This window comes from Bos taurus, chromosome 16 (genome assembly GCF_002263795.3).
Source record: "Bos taurus isolate L1 Dominette 01449 registration number 42190680 breed Hereford chromosome 16, ARS-UCD2.0, whole genome shotgun sequence".
NCBI classification, from domain to species: Eukaryota; Metazoa; Chordata; class Mammalia; order Artiodactyla; family Bovidae; genus Bos; species Bos taurus.
Window position 1 is genome coordinate 33923811 of NC_037343.1, and position 15816 is coordinate 33939626.

The following is a 15816-nucleotide window of genomic DNA, read 5'->3' on the forward strand; positions in this document are numbered from 1 at the left end:
GGAGGAAACTGAGAGTCCAAGGAGACCAAGACGCGATCCAGTATCAGAGAGGAAAGAGCTACACAGAGAAAGAACTCTGCAGAGAATTACCCTTGAGTATGTGATTGAGTGGAACTTCCCTGATGGCTCAGTGGGTAAAGAATCCGCCTGCAGTACAGGAGACACAGGAGACGGAGGTTCATTCCTTGGATCAGAAAGATCCCCTGGAGGAAGAAATGGCAACCCACTCCAGTATTCTTGCCTCAGAAATTCCATGGACAGAGGAGCCTGGTAGACTGCAGTCCAAAGGGTCACAAAGAATCAGACAGGACTGAGCAACTAAACGCACACACATATGTGATTGAGTACGGATCAGCACACATGTGTGAAGAAACTCCCCAAGGGCAGGGGGAACAAAACTCAAAAAGATTATAGAGTTAACAGTAATTGGCACTAACAGGGTTAGAAATGATTCCTATTTCTAACAGCCAGATTGGAGATCTTCATAATTCACAGGTCATTGGTAGAGACCTCTGTATTGGGGAAATAATTAATGCTAGTCTGAGTTCTACTCTTACCTAAAAATATTAAAAACGAAAGGGTCACATTTTTTAAAAAGTAATTTAGCTGTATCTCAGAGCAAAGTTCAAGAATATTTATAGGAATATAGAAATATCCATCATCCAAAAAGGTAAAATTCCCAGTGTCTGGTAACCAGTAAAAAATTATCAGGCCTCTAAAGAATCAGGAAAATGGAACCCATAATAAAGATTGGTTAAAGATTATTTAGACTTCCCTGGTGGCTCAGACAGTAGAGTGTCTTGCTTATAATGCAGGAGACCTGGGTTCAATCCTTGGGTCGGGAATCTGGAGAAGGGAATGGCAACCCACTCCAGTAATCTTGACTGAAAAATCCCATGGACGGAGGACAGTCCATGGGGTCACAAAGAGTTGGACACGACTGAGCGACTTCACTTTCACTTTCAAAGATTTTTTGTTTCTGAATAGTTTGGCAAAGTTGGCAAAATTTAAAAATGGCAAAGCAACCTTCAAAAAGAAGAATAAAGTTGAATGGCTCACACTTCTCAAATTCTAAATTTATTATAAAGCTAGCAATACTGGAATAAGGGTAGACATACAGACAAATGGAACAGAATGGAGAGTTCAGAAATAAGCCCATATACCTATGGCTGTTATGTTTTGAATTGTGTTCCCCCAAAAGATGTATGAAAGTCTTAATACCCCATACTTATGAATGTGACCTTATTTGGAAATAGGGTCTTTGAGGATATAGTCAAGTTAAGATGGAGTTATTAGGGTGGGTTCTAAGCCAGTATAACTTGTGTCATCAGATGAGGAAAAGACAGACCCAGAGAGAAGACAGCCATGTAAAAATAGAAGCAGAGATTGGAGTTATGCTGCCAGAAGCTCAGGAAACATGGGTTATGAGAAACTGGAAGAGACAAGGGAAGATTCTTCCCTAAAAGTTTTAGAGGAAACACAGTCCTACCAACTCCTTGAATTTGGACTTCCGGAGTCCAGAACTTTGAGAGAAGAAACGTATTGTTTTTAACTGATTTTACCGCCCAATTTATGGTACTTTGTTGTGGCAGCCCGAGGACACTGCTGCATTAGGTTTTTGAGAAGGGAGCCAAGTCTGTTCAGTAAAGAATGGTCTTTCCAACAGATAAAATTTGGACAACTGTACTTCCACATAAAAATAAAGTGAGTTTGGTCCCCTGCTTCACAACATATATAAAAATTAACTCAAAATGGATCAATGACCTGAATATAAAAGCTAAAGCCATAAAACCCTTAGAATAAATCATAGGGATAAATCTTTATGACCTTGGATTTGGCAGTAGATTCGTGATTCATGATACCAGTTGCACAAACAGAGAAAGCAGAAAGTAGATAAATTTGACTTTATCAAAATGAAAACCTTGTGCATCTTAGGATACTATCAAGAGTGAAAGGACAACTCATAGAATGGGAGAAAATATTTATAAAAACATATATCTTATAAGAGTTTAATATCCAAAGTATGTGAAGAACTCCTACAACTCAATAACAGATCACAAATATCCCCCTTTAAAAAAATGGACAAAAGACTTGATACATTTCTCCAAAGAAGATATAAATATGGCTGATAAGCATGTGAAAGATGCTCAACATCATTTGTCATTTAAAAAAGCAAATCAAGGGACTTCTCTGGTGGTCAGTGGTTAAGAGCTCACCTTGTAATGCATGGGACAGGAATTTGATCCCTAGTCCAGGGTGACTCCACAAGCCATGGGGCAGCCGAGCCCATGTGCTACAATGACTGAGCCTGTGCCCTGGAGTCCCCACCCACACCTGTTGAGCACATACTCCAGAACCACTGAAGCCCATGTTCCCTAGAGCCTGTGTTCCACAGGAGGACCCACCGCAAAGAGAATCCCACGCACCAGAGCTAGAGAGTAGCCCTGCTTTCCACAACGAGAGATGGCCCGAGTACAGCACCAAAGACCCAGTGTAGCCAAAAAAAAAGAAAAAAAAATCTATATGTATATATTCTAGACAAGAAATATCTAGAACAAGCAATATCTAGAAATATCTAATACAAGCAAATATCTAGAGCCATCATCATAGAGATGCAGAGTAGATTAGTGATTACCAGTGGCTGGGGGAAGGAGACTTGGGAGTTACTGCTTTACAGTAACAAGAGTTCTGTTTGGGTGATGAAAGGTTTTAGAATCCAGTATCATGTAACAGTGATGTTTGTACAACATTGTAAATTTAATTAATGCCACTGAATCATACTTTTAAAAAGTTTAAAATGATAAGTGATATGTTATATATGTTTTACCACAGTAAATAAATGAAATCAGTGGCAACAAAATTTTAAAATATCTTTGATTTGATTCAGGTATTATAATTGAAAAAATGCCTTTATAACAAATTTAAAACAAAATCAATATTTTTTAAAGAACTGAAAGCAATTTTTACCAGTATAAGAAGTCAAAAATCAACATTTTTATTTAAAGTTCATCAATGTGTCTAATGTGGACACCTCTTCTACTCATGGCTATTTTGTAAATTTATGCTTTGTTTTAAAACTAAAATATAAAGCTGATGAGGAAACTCAATGATCAAGTGAGAAAAAACCCAGTTTTTACCTATTCTTCAGACTCGACCTCTAAAAATACTTATGCTCTTTATCTGATTGGAGCATACTTCTTATAGCACTGCACTAGACAGTGTATTCTCTGAAAAAAGCCCATGATTTGATCAGCATAATGGTTATCTGGTAATCAGAATCAGTTCTATAAATTAATGGAACTTCTTAGTACAGAGAGACACATCTTGTGTATGAAAGTAAGAACAAGTATTTTTACAAATTGTGTTTAGTTTTTAAGTGGTTTAATCTTTCATAGTATATTAGTAAAATAAATGGATTATTTGAAACATTATTCTTTTTATATTATTTCTGAAAAGTGAACTAAGCTCATGTATGGCTTATACTTTTGAAAAGTGAATACTTGCAAGTATATAAATATGAACTATATTTGTTTTGAAAAATGAGAGCTCTTGAGTTGATGAAGTTATGTTTTCATCTTAAGATGTTACATAGATTAAATGGTTCTGCATTGGTTAGATCAGTTGGTTTGATAATTGAAATTGTTAGAAATAAAAGTAGTACTATTTTATTGCTTTTTAATGATTAAATAAAATATCTTTTAAGATTTTGTTAGCCTAATTAGCATTTATGGTTTAAAAACCCTTCATTTTTAACCTACAGGAAATAACTGGTTAGTTGCTAGCTTTTAGAATCTCTGCTAGATAGTTTTCAGCAGTTTCTTACCTGTAATTAGATTTACTGGCAACAATACTTTGATGACAATGTAGCTTAAAACCTACTGCAGAAAGGGAACAAATGATCCCGTGAGGTCATATGATCTGTTTGATTACAGTTAATTTTTGTTGTTGTTGTTGTTAATTATGACCAAAAAAAATGTTTGGTTGGTTTTTTTTTGGGGGGGGTGGGTGAGGGTAGGTTTCATCTCACTCCGAAAAAGGTAGTATAAAGAATGTGGTCCTTGAGAAGAAAATGTGCTTGGATATTAATGAGTAGGTGATTTTGAAATTAAGAATTCTGTTTCTACCACTTAATCTTGGAAGACTTTCACAAATTAATTTGCTGTGCTTGTTTGTCTTGAAGGATGATTATACTATGTTCCCTAAGACATGTTATGTAAAACAAATCTTAAAGAGCCATGAATGCAAGGTATAAAGTATAATTAAGGATAAAGGTTATGTTTGCTTTGCTTTGAGTGACAGACAGCACTACTGTTAAAAGCACCGTGCTGTTGAATAGCACTGTCTCTTGTTATCATTATTCATTTATGTTGTCTCAATTGTTCCTCAGCAATTTTTGAAAAATATAACTACCTCCACTTTGCAAATGATAAAATTAAGATTTAGAAAGATTTAGTGACTGGTTTTTATTATAATATATTGGATTCTTCTGTCTGCAAATGATTGCCTTTTGAAAAGAGTTTTCAAAATTCTGATTTTTATATTCATAAAATTTTTTAATTGCCCCAAATGAATGAATTTTTCTCTTTTGGAGAATCATCATCATATTAATTAGACATTTTTTCCATACATAATAGTAAATATAATAAAATTATATTTGATTCATTATTTAATAATTTTGTATGATGTATTAATGATGGAATATATTTTGAAGCTCATAGGTTACTAATTTTCACCTATTCTTTGGAGCAAAGGATAAATCACTATTACTGTGATTGTAAAAATGCAACTGGATGTTTAAAGAATCTGTCAACTACAATATCTTTTAAATTTTTTAAGTGATGGTGACATACAGTGGCAGTCTTTTCTCTTTTTAGTTTTTTCTTAGCTTGTTTTCCATGTATTTCTGTCTTTTTTGCTGTCTTAGATTTTAGAGAAAAATAATAATGTTGGTCAATAGCTGTTTCGTACCCAAAGCATGTATGACATATATCAAGTAGTCATTTGTACCATTTCATATGCTAGTTTTTAGTTACAGATTAGTCAGTGTGAGTCTTTGATGCTTTTTTGTTGTGCCTGGCCTGAAATTGTTTTTTATGTTTTGACTTTATTCAGTGTCAGGCTTTTTCTTGTTTGTTTATTGCAGGAAAGGAAGTATTTCTTTTTAAGAAAAGTATTATTGCTTCATTTTGATACTCTTATTTTCCAAATTTTTCTAGTTTTATAATTATCTGAGAGACAGAATTGGTTTGGTTTGGTTTGGTTCTGTTGTTTCAAGCCATCTTGTTTGTCAGCTTCTTAAAATTTGGCCTGAACTTTGTAACTTCTGTACTTTTTTAATTTTATATATGAGAAAACTTTTCTACCTCCATCATTTATGAAATGAGATTGGCCAAATAGCGTGAATTTTCTATCAAACCTTTTTAAACATATGCTAGGTAAGCCCTGTGCTGCATGCCGCTGCTTCCCTGGTGGTTCAGACAGTAAAGAATCAGGCGACCTGGGTTCAATCCCTGAGTCGGAAAGATCCCCTGGAGAAGAGAATGGCAACCTACTCTAGTATTCTTGCCTGAAGAATCCCGTAGACAGGAGCCTGGAAGGCTACAATCCTTGTGGTCGCACATAGTCGGATATGACTGAAGCCGACTTAGCACACATGTTGAGTGCTGAGGTACCACTGTGTATACAGATGGGATCTCTGTCCTTAGGGTGTAGCTCTAGTAGAAGGAGATGTTTATATAATAAGTAAGTATAACACAAGACAATGATGGGAGTTGGTGTGGGGTACACAAAAAAGAGATTGGTCACTTTTGCCTGTGAGAAAATGTGGGAATGAGGAATCTGGAAAGACTTCTAGAGGAGGTGGCTTGAGCTGAATTATCTTAAAAGATGAATAAGTGGTTTCTGGAAAGTTAGAATGTGGTTGAGTGTGTGGTATTGAAGATAGAATGGCATTCATTATCTGTTTTTAATAGTTCCTTGTAGTTTGTATGTAGGATGTGAACACAAGCATTTAGAGAGAGTACGACTTAGGCATTAGAAGCCACCAGATCTTGGCAAGCCCTGTGTACTGTATTAAAGATTTGGTGTATTTTAACTTAGCCAGTAAGAGGCTTGAGGAGTTTTCAAGCAGGGCAGTTTTGCCTTTACAAATGTCTCCCATGTGTTTAGTCATCACGAAAAAAAACTATAAGCTAGGTGAACCTTTTGATAGAGTGATTAATATGAAGATGAGTAGTTTTACCAAGGTTCCGTAATTGGCAACTGGCTGGACCAGTTCTTTTTGACTCCAGAATCTGTACTTTAAACCAGGGGTCCTCAACTCCCAGACCACAGACCACTACCAGTCCATGGCCTTCTAGGAACCTGGCCACACAGCAGGAGGTGAGTGGCAGGCCAGTGCACCTTTATCCGTATTTAGAGGTGCTTCCTATCGCTTGTGTTACCAACTGAGCTCCGCCTACTGTCAGATCAGTGGCAGCATTAGATTCTTATAGGAGCTGGAACCCTCCTGTGAACTGTGCATGTGAGGGATCTATAATAGATTGTGTTCTCCTTTTGAGAATCTAATGCCTGATGATCTGGTGGAACCCAGGCAGTGATGCTAGCTCTAGCTCCAGTGGGGAGTGGCTGCAAATACAGATTAACATTAACACAAGAAATGAGTGCCCTTGGATTGTCCTGAAACCACACTCTGCCTCTGGTCATGGAAAAACTATCTTTCATAAAACCAGTTCCTGGTTCCAGAAAAGTTGGGGACTGCTGCTTTAAACCACTAGGATTGGAGATCAGAATTGATATAAGCAGTTAGACTTAATGACTTCCAAACTCTGTACATCAGTTCAGTTCAGTTGCTCAGTTTTGTCTGACTGTTTGCAACCCCGTGGACTGCAGCATGCCAGGCTTCCCTCTCCATCACCAACTCCCGGACCCCACTCAAACTTACGTCCATTGCGTCGGTGACATGTACATGCTGGACTGAAAACTGAAAATGATACCTCCTCCCCATTTTGGATGGTTCCTTTGCTTTTAGTATACCAAGGATAACATAATAACCCAATAGTAAATGGTTGTTGAGTTCATATTCAGTGGTTCTCAGATTATTTCTTCATGTGGCTATACTGTTATTTCCTTTGGGTGCAAATTTCCAAAGGCTTATAGTTCATCTCTGAGCCACTTTCATCTATAGATAACTCACTAAGCTCTAAGAGAAAGAGTGTGTGTGTGTACTTTAAAAGAGACTCAAGAGCAATTTTCAGAAATCTGTTTGCCATTCTAATTCCTTTTTTTTTTTTTTTTTTTACTTTCTCTTTCTCTCTTAGAGCTCTCCCATGAGTTTTAGAGCCCATATTCTAAGCGAGGATAATTTTATATTCAGGAACATATCACATGAAAGATGAAAAGCCTGTATGGTAAATTTTCTTGCAATGAGGTACATAACACATGAAGTTATCATTCACATGATTTCCATATAAGAGTTTCATATTATTTTTAAAAAAGTATTGTCATTTGATACATTCAACAAAGTCAGCTGATTTAAATTCTCAAAAGTAGAACGTGTGACTTTGGTAGAAAAGAATGTTTTAAAATTGTGGCAGCTTTCCTCTTTAAAAAGTGATGCCAAATTTCTATTGGATAGTAACAGTTTAAATCTCATTTAATCTAGTTTTACTTTGGTATTTTCCTATATTTACAATCTTATTAAAGTATTTAGCCAAAAATCAGTGTTTTGGTATTTATTCTGGCATTTTCTTGCATGTTTGTTTTTTTTAACTTAAAATTTTTTCTTTCAGTCTCGTAGTGTGGATAAGCAACATGCTGTAATCAATTATGATGCCTCTACTGATGAACATTTGGTGAAAGATTTAGGCAGTCTAAATGGGGTAAGTTAAGAGTTTTCTTTTTATCTTATTTGACTTTTTGTTTAATATTGTAAGAAAACAGATAAAAACACAAAATCCCGTTTGTGTTTTATTTCCTTTTCTTTAGTGTGCACCTACTTTTAAGTGCTTACTGGGTACATAGCACTTTGAGGACCTTATGCTAGAATATGAATGTGGCTTACGTTCCCAAGAAACCCTCTTGGTGGTTAATACTTAAAGGAATTCAGATGGTTGTTGGTTGTTATTATCTAATGGTTAAAGAAAAAAAAAGGCTTCTTTAAGGAAGTAAGAGGAGGGCTTGTCTTTACTGGATGACTTGAATTTATATGTGAGAAAAGAGTGGTAAGTCATGACAGTAAGAATTCAGAAAAGCAGTCTTTGAGAGACATAATTGTCATGCGTGTGGGTTAACTTTGGGCAAAAAAAAAAAAGATGCAAATATGGTTTGGTGTTAGATCATTGAAGAATCTTCTAGATTAGAGTACAAAGGAGTGAAACACATTCATTTACCTTAACAAATGTGGTGAGTTGTCTAAACTCTAGTGTCTGTTGTTGCTTCTTTGGAGTCCTACATTGAAAATTTTTGTGTTATTACAGTGAATTTTTTTCCCTAATTCTTCAATTGATTTTTCTACATTGGCAGAATGTAAGTAGCTGCAGAATAAGAGAATGCTGACATGTTGAATAATTTATCTTATTTCTTCTCAGTTTTCTCATGGCTTTGCTAACAAAAACAAATAAAATTTTCTTGCGATCTGTGCTTTGAAATTCTTTAAAAGAATTTCACAGAATTAAATGTGTCTAGGCAATGGCAACCCACTCCAGTACTCTTACCTGGAAAATCCCATGGACGGAGGAGCCTGGTAGGCTGCAGTCCATGGGGTCTCTAGGAGTCAGACACGACTGAGGGACTTCACTTTCACTTTTCACTTTCATGCATTGGAGAAGGAAATGGCAACCCACTCCAGTGTTCTTGCCTGGAGAATCCCAGGGACAGGGGAGCCTGGTGGGCTGCCGTCTATGGGGTCGCACAGAGTCGGACGTGACTGAAGTGACTTAGCAGCAGCAGCAACTACTTTGTTGTTATTGTTTGTCTTTCTCATTGGTCTATAAGCTGCAAAAGGGTAAGAATTTTTGCATACATATTCATAAAGGATATTCATAAATTATATTAAAAATATGTTCTGTTTTGATGGCATCTTTGTCTTTTTTTGGTATCAGGATAGACTGGCCTCAGGATGAATTGGCAAGCGTTCCCTTTTTTTTCCGTAATTTTGGAGGAGTTTGAGAAGGATTGGTGTTAATTTGGTAGAATTCACTGTTGAAATTATCTGGTACTAGTCTTCTCTTTGGAGAAGGCAATGGGACCCCACTCCAGTACTCTTGCCTGGAAAATCCCATGGGCGGAGGAGCCTGGTAGGCTGCAGTCCATGGGGTCACTAAGAGTTGGACACGACTGAGCGACTTCACTTTCACTTTTCACTTTCATGCATTGGAGAAGGAAATGGCAACCCACTCCAGTGTTCCTGCCTGGAGAATCCCAGGGACGGGGGAGCCTGGTGGGCTGCCGTCTCTGAGGTTGCACAGAGTTGGACACGACTGAAGCAACTTAGCAGCAGCAGCAGCAGCATACTTCTAACTGGTACTGCTTTTCAAAATATACCATTAAACATTATGTGAAAAAACATGTAGAAATTTGGCAAATATGGTAATTTTTTTTTCTTTTAATTGGAGGCTAATTACATTATTGTGGTTTTTGCTGTACATTCCACATCCTCCTGAAGGCAGCAAAAAAAGGTATTGAAGAATATTAACTCGTTGATGTAGTTAACATGTTGAATGATTAAGATAGAGGAAATAGGCAGATGAAATAGAAATTGTTCTAACGTGGGGCATGTAAGTACGCAATTTGGATTCTGAGGTGCTGTTTCCTTGTCCACACCTACAGACTTCTGTTTTAATCTCTGTCTCAGATGCTTTATCAGCCTTGCTAATGCAAGGTTTAATAATCTGCTTGTGAATCTGCTTGTGAATATCTGCCACCGTGTTAGACTTTGTGTTCTTCTGAACAAACAGTTCCTGGGCCTTTTGCTTCGGTAAACACACCACAGTGCCTGAACCCAGTGAATCTTTTTGAATGGAATTGAATGAATTTTCTGTATGAAAGACTTTATAGAGAAATTTTTAATCCACTTCCATATGTGGAATGTTTTAAAAATGTTATATTCTGCTTTTAAAACTAGAAAATTTAATCTTGACCACAGCACTCATCTTAGGTGTCTTTACATTATATCTTGGAAAATAATAAGTGAGAATTAACATTCGTGTTTTAGTCTTTTAAAACATTGTGACCAAATATAAAAATTATGGATGTAGGTTATAAAAAATCAGGTGAAATATTAACTTCTAAGTTTATCAAAGCTGACCGTTCTTGTAATTTGATTGTACTCAATTTTCTGGAATACAGTAACTCATGGAGAGTAACATCTTCATTTTGAACTTGAAATCAGGACCTAGATTTGAATCTCAGTCTGTAACTTATGAGCATGATAACACTGAACAAATTACTTAAACCCTCTGAAATTCCATTTCCTCATATATATTCATAGTTGTGCAAATGCAATGAGTTGTGGTTCATGGGGTCACAAAGAGTTGGACACAACTGAGCAACTGAACTGAATGAGTTGAAGTTTATGAATGTGAAGACTCAACACAAAATTTAGTTACCTGACTTCGTTTTTAGAATAGTGAAACCATAATTCTTGCTTTATAGTAGTGTTGTAAGGATTAAATATATGTGAGTATCTGTCTGTTACAGAACTTTAAAACGTTATACAAATAATAAATGCACTGTTACCCAAATGAATAGCCTAGGAAATATGCCAGAATGGACTCTGGTAGCCAAAGTCTGTGAACTACCAGCTGTCATGCATTTTATTCATAGAAAACTTGGCTGTCAGAGGTGCAGGTGCTCCAGAGCACGGAGGAAGCAGGAAGAACTGGAGGCAAACAAGGGCTCTCATAGAAAAGAGAAGCCTCAAGGAGCTCGCAGGGAAACAGCCCACTAACATAAGCTACAGAAGCAGTTCCAGCTTCCTCAAGCAGAACAGCCTCATTTCTGGTCGTAATGACGTTAAGTATGGACCTACGTAACTTAACATTCATAGAATCTTAGAAATTTGAGCATCAGGTTAAAAGTAGTAACTTCAGAGAAGGCGCAGTGTAGTGGTATGAGCCCAGCTTGAATTCTTACTAGTGGTGTGATGCTGGACACGTCACTTAATTTTTCTGTTCCTCAATTTTTAAAAAATAGAAGTAGTAAGGTAGTACTCCTCTCAGGTTGTTGTGAATAAGTTAATAGTTTTAAACATCTAGAATAGTATGTAATAAGCATTTAGTAAGTGTTGGTTACTGGAGTTCCCTGGTGATTCAGTGGTAAAGAATCTGCCTGCCAATGCAGGAGATGGCTAATTCTATCCCTGAGTTAGGAAGATCCCCTGGAGGAGAAAATATCAACCCACTCCAGTATTCTTGCTCCAGTCCGTGGGGTCACAAGGAGTTGGACACGACTGAGCACGCACGCGCACACACACACATAGACAAGTGTTAGTTACTGCTGTTATGATAAGAAAAGCAGTTAAAACAACTTGGGCATCCTGTAGGCTACCTACTTTTTAGTGAATACATATGCAGTTAATTTTTTTTTTTAAAGCACTATATCAACTTAATTCATAAATAGCTACCTGTGACTACTTTCACTTCTACTTCCTTTCACCCTACCCTAAAATACACTTTCAAGTTACCTAGGTCCACACTTAACGTTATTACGACCAGAAATGAGGCTGTTCTGCTTGAGGAAGCTGGAACTGCTTCTGTAGCTTATGTTAGTGGGCTGTTTCCCTGCGAGCTCCTTGAGGCTTCTCTTTTCTATGAGAGCCCTTGTTTGCCTCCAGTTCTTCCTGCTTCTTCCTCCGTGCTCTGGAGCACCTGCACCTCTGATAGCCACCACTGGCTTTTGCCATACCACTCCCATCCCATTCTACCTCAGCTCCCTGTGTTCCAGCCCCTGCTGTGTCCTCTTTCACACTGCATATCCCGCAGCATCAGAACAGTGTAGCATAGAATGAACAAGTAGGAAAGTAGTTAGGGGAGGAAGAGGACACCTTACTCGCTGGCAACATGATTGAGGTGTTGTGCTGCTGGCCACTTCCTTCAGAATTCCCAGAGCATTACTGCAGTACCTGGTCCTTATATGATTCTGTACTGTCAATTATGTAATACATTTGCATTTAAATTAAATTTAAATTTTATCTGGTTTATCTGGTTCAGTTGGCTTCTCTAAGGGTAGTGGTGTGGATGGGGGAGTTTGGGGAGCTGGCTTGGCTTGATCACCCAAGTGTTCTTGATGTGCAGTGAATGTGGGATTTGTAGTTCAGAGACCTGATTTTGAATCCCAGTAGTTCTACTTCTGAGCTCGAATCTTGATTGTTACTTCATGCTATGTGCCTCGTTGTCCTCACCTGTCCTGCCTACCAGCTAGAGGTATGAGCAAATGATGTTATGAGCATAAGAAGTAAAACCTGTTTTTCTTTCTATATCTAATTTGTTAAAATGCTTCATAGCTGATTTATATAAATGATTTTTTTTCCTTTTGCTCTTTTAAATTTTCTCCCCTTTTATAATTTTAAACCATCAGAAGACTTTTTGCTCCCAGGTGTTCTCAATTATATTTTGAGAGATGAAATTTTGTGTCTGGCTCATATTTCCTCAGCCTTTTTTAGACTGTAGGGTATATTTTTGTCATAAATGCTAGCATGTTAAAATTATGTTTTTTAATCTCTGAAAGTTCCTAGTACATTTGTTAAAAATAATAAGTGTTTAATATTTAAGAGAGTCAAGCATTGAGCTTTGAGCAGATCTTATAGGTCATCTTAGGTCTTTTAAGTAAATATGGTATTTTAGGATGAGATGGTTTTAAATAAAATTGGTTTAGAACTGTGGCATTTCTCTTATACTGTATATCTATCTTCTGCATATCAGACATCTGTTAATTAATATTTTATTTTATTCTTTTCTCTTTCATCATGCTCCTTTTCTCAAAAAACTTTTCTCTTTTGTAATTAATATAGAATATGTTGGTAAACTCAAAATATAATTCTTAAAACACTCTAAAATATGCATATTGAAAATGAGCCTGAAATTAGAGTTTATAAATGCCTGAGCTTTCGAATTTTCTTTGAATTAACTTTTCCTTCTTTCTGTGAAGCATGTCAGAAGGTTATTATTTAGGATTATTCATAAATCATACTAATATGTGATCTTGAGTTTAGCAGTATTCTGCTCTCTCCTTATATCAGGAATAAGATTGCAGCTTCTATTTTTGTTTGTTTGTTTTTGGTAGACTTAGAAACTGGTATTGTGTGACATATTACAAAGTGCCAGCTATGCAAAGGAATTTGAGAATATGATCATAATAACACAACGCCTTTATGTATTTTACTTTCTAACATTCTAAACTTATTCATTGTGGAGGGAACCTTCTCAAGCAAGCTTTGATGGCCATCTCGAATCCAGTAAAATAAAGAACAAGGAAAATGAGATTCAAACAGAAAGAGTAATTTTTAATTTCAACTTATCAAAGGAAAGCATTGGACACTTATATGATGTCTGCATTCCAGGCAGTTAAGTATAACGTTGTTCTGTGTTTTATAAATCAAGTGGATTCTAGGTCTTTACCTTCTAGTATGTCAGGAAAAATTATCATCACCATTTACCGTCTTGTGTCCAGTGGACCCTTTGAGTCTTTTTACAAATAGTTTACACAAGTAAGAATTAAAAGATGAGAGAACAACTAGAACTTTTATTAAAAAATGAGATGTGTGTGTGCATTGTAAGTCGCTTCAGTCATGTCCAACTCTTGTGGCCCCATGGACTGTAACCCGTCAGGCTCCTCTGTCCATGGGATTCTCCAGGCAAGAATACTGGAGTGGATTGCCATTTCCTTCTCCAGGGGATCTTCCTGACCCAGGGATCAAACCCACATGTCTTTTGTCTCCTGCATTGGCAGGTGGATTCTTTACCCCTAATGCCACCTGACAAACTCCAATTTTTGTTCCATATTTTCCTGGTTTTGAAAGATACGTAACAAAGAGAATGAGTATTGTTCTTTGAGAGCCACGAATGTGTCAGTTGTCATGCATTCTATGGGATATATATCCATTTTATAGATGCTGATTCAGATTTCAAGTACATCTCTCGCTGGTTCTAGTTTACTATTATTTCTAGTTTTTCTTGCTCTTGCATTATCAAAATGCATTATTTTTAAGATTTTTGACAGTTTAAAATTTTATCAAGAAGAAGGTCATCTTCTTTTTCTTCCATAATTGTAAAACATTACAACAGTTGCCAGATCAGTTCAATGATTTTATTTCTCTTAATACATCATCTCTTTACTACCAGTTACTTTTATATAGATACATTTGTTCTCTTACATGCTAAATCAAATAAACATTAAAGCACAAACATTAAAAAATGAGAGAAAACTGTCACAATTTATTTTAAAGTGCAGAATCATCAGTTTTGTGTTTAAAAATACTGTGTAATTCCTCTTACTGACTTAGGCTAACTGGATGAAAAATATTTTTTAGGGTTTTTTTTTTTTTTTTAACTTTGGAAACATTCTTCTCTCATCAATTCTTGTGTTAGGCAAAATTCATCTAGGATTATCTTCATCCGAAGACCCATGGTTTGATAGTTTGCTTATTTTGTTAATGTTTTATCATTGTTGTTAGTCTAGAATGCTGCTCTACCTTTTGTATTTACCCTTATAACTGAAAAGTTTCCCTTTTCTTCTTTGCCTTTATGGATGTTAAATAAAAAATGCTGAATTCTCAATTTTGCTCTTTAATAGCTTTTTGAAAAAGGGCAAAGATGCTGTCTTCAGCTTCTTGGGAAAATGATGCAATAATTTGGATAATGTAGTAAGAAACCGAAAGGTTGTACAGTATTTCATGATTGCATCATCCATCTAGCTCTGTTTGATATTCACCACACTATCCATGTGTGGCTACTGAGCACTTGAAATGTGTCTAGTCTAAAAAAGAAGGTACAAAAGAAAGAATGTAAAGTGCTTTCTTAATTTTTATATTCATTATTTGTTAAAATGGTACTCTTTTGGATGTGTATGTTAATCAAAATATTTTATGAAAATTAATTTCACCTTTTTTCACCTGCTAGAAAATTTAATAGTATACCTACTAGTATAGTATACCTAGTACAGTATACTAGTGTGTTCTAGATAATTCTATTCTTCTGTTATTATTTTGGTCATTTCCACAGTAAGAAATAATTGGTAAAATGAAATAATGATGGGATGATGATGTTGATGAAACAGAATATTTTGAGATACAGGAAAAATAATGTTTCTATAATGTATCGTAGATTCATGTAAGGGTCTTGTAATGTATCTTAAGTTCTTAAAAGCATCCAAAGGACTCATATGGCAATTGTAAAACAGAATGAGTTTTATTCAGTTTTTTTAAGTAAATTTTCATTTTCTTCTTTAAAACACTTCTAGGAATAAAAATAGTGAAAGCTCAATCCTCACCAATAATTAAAACTGTCCAGAAAAATTAAAATTGAGTCTAGTGGACCCTGATATTATATCTAGAGCTAAATATTTCACCTTTTACAATTTCTAACTTCAAGTAGGATCTTTTCTTGGAACCATTTTTAGGTGCCTAAATTTGTCTTGGCAGCATAGTAGACTTAGAGGAACTGCAAGTTGGTTCTTTGTGTGTTATTTGTAATAGTAATAAAGGGCTTAGTATGAAATCTTTGATTATGAAATCACTTATTACAGAATGCATTTTATGATGATACTCAAGCTGTGTTAGCCACCATTCGATCTATACTTTACAGTATAAGGTTTGAATAT

The 15816-nt window shown here is 35.9% G+C and overlaps 1 protein-coding gene across 17 annotated transcripts in view; it reads left to right on the forward strand.

Annotated features, from left to right (window-relative positions):
- The window catches only part of CEP170 (centrosomal protein 170), a 130781-nt gene that overhangs the window by 38731 nt on the left and 76234 nt on the right, over positions 1–15816 (forward strand). For 16 of the 17 annotated variants that reach the window (XM_024976270.2, XM_024976274.2, XM_024976278.2 and 13 more), the window contains 1 exon segment: positions 7791–7880. In XM_024976270.2, coding sequence (XP_024832038.1) covers positions 7791–7880 — 90 coding nt within the window. 17 annotated transcript variants of the gene reach the window in all.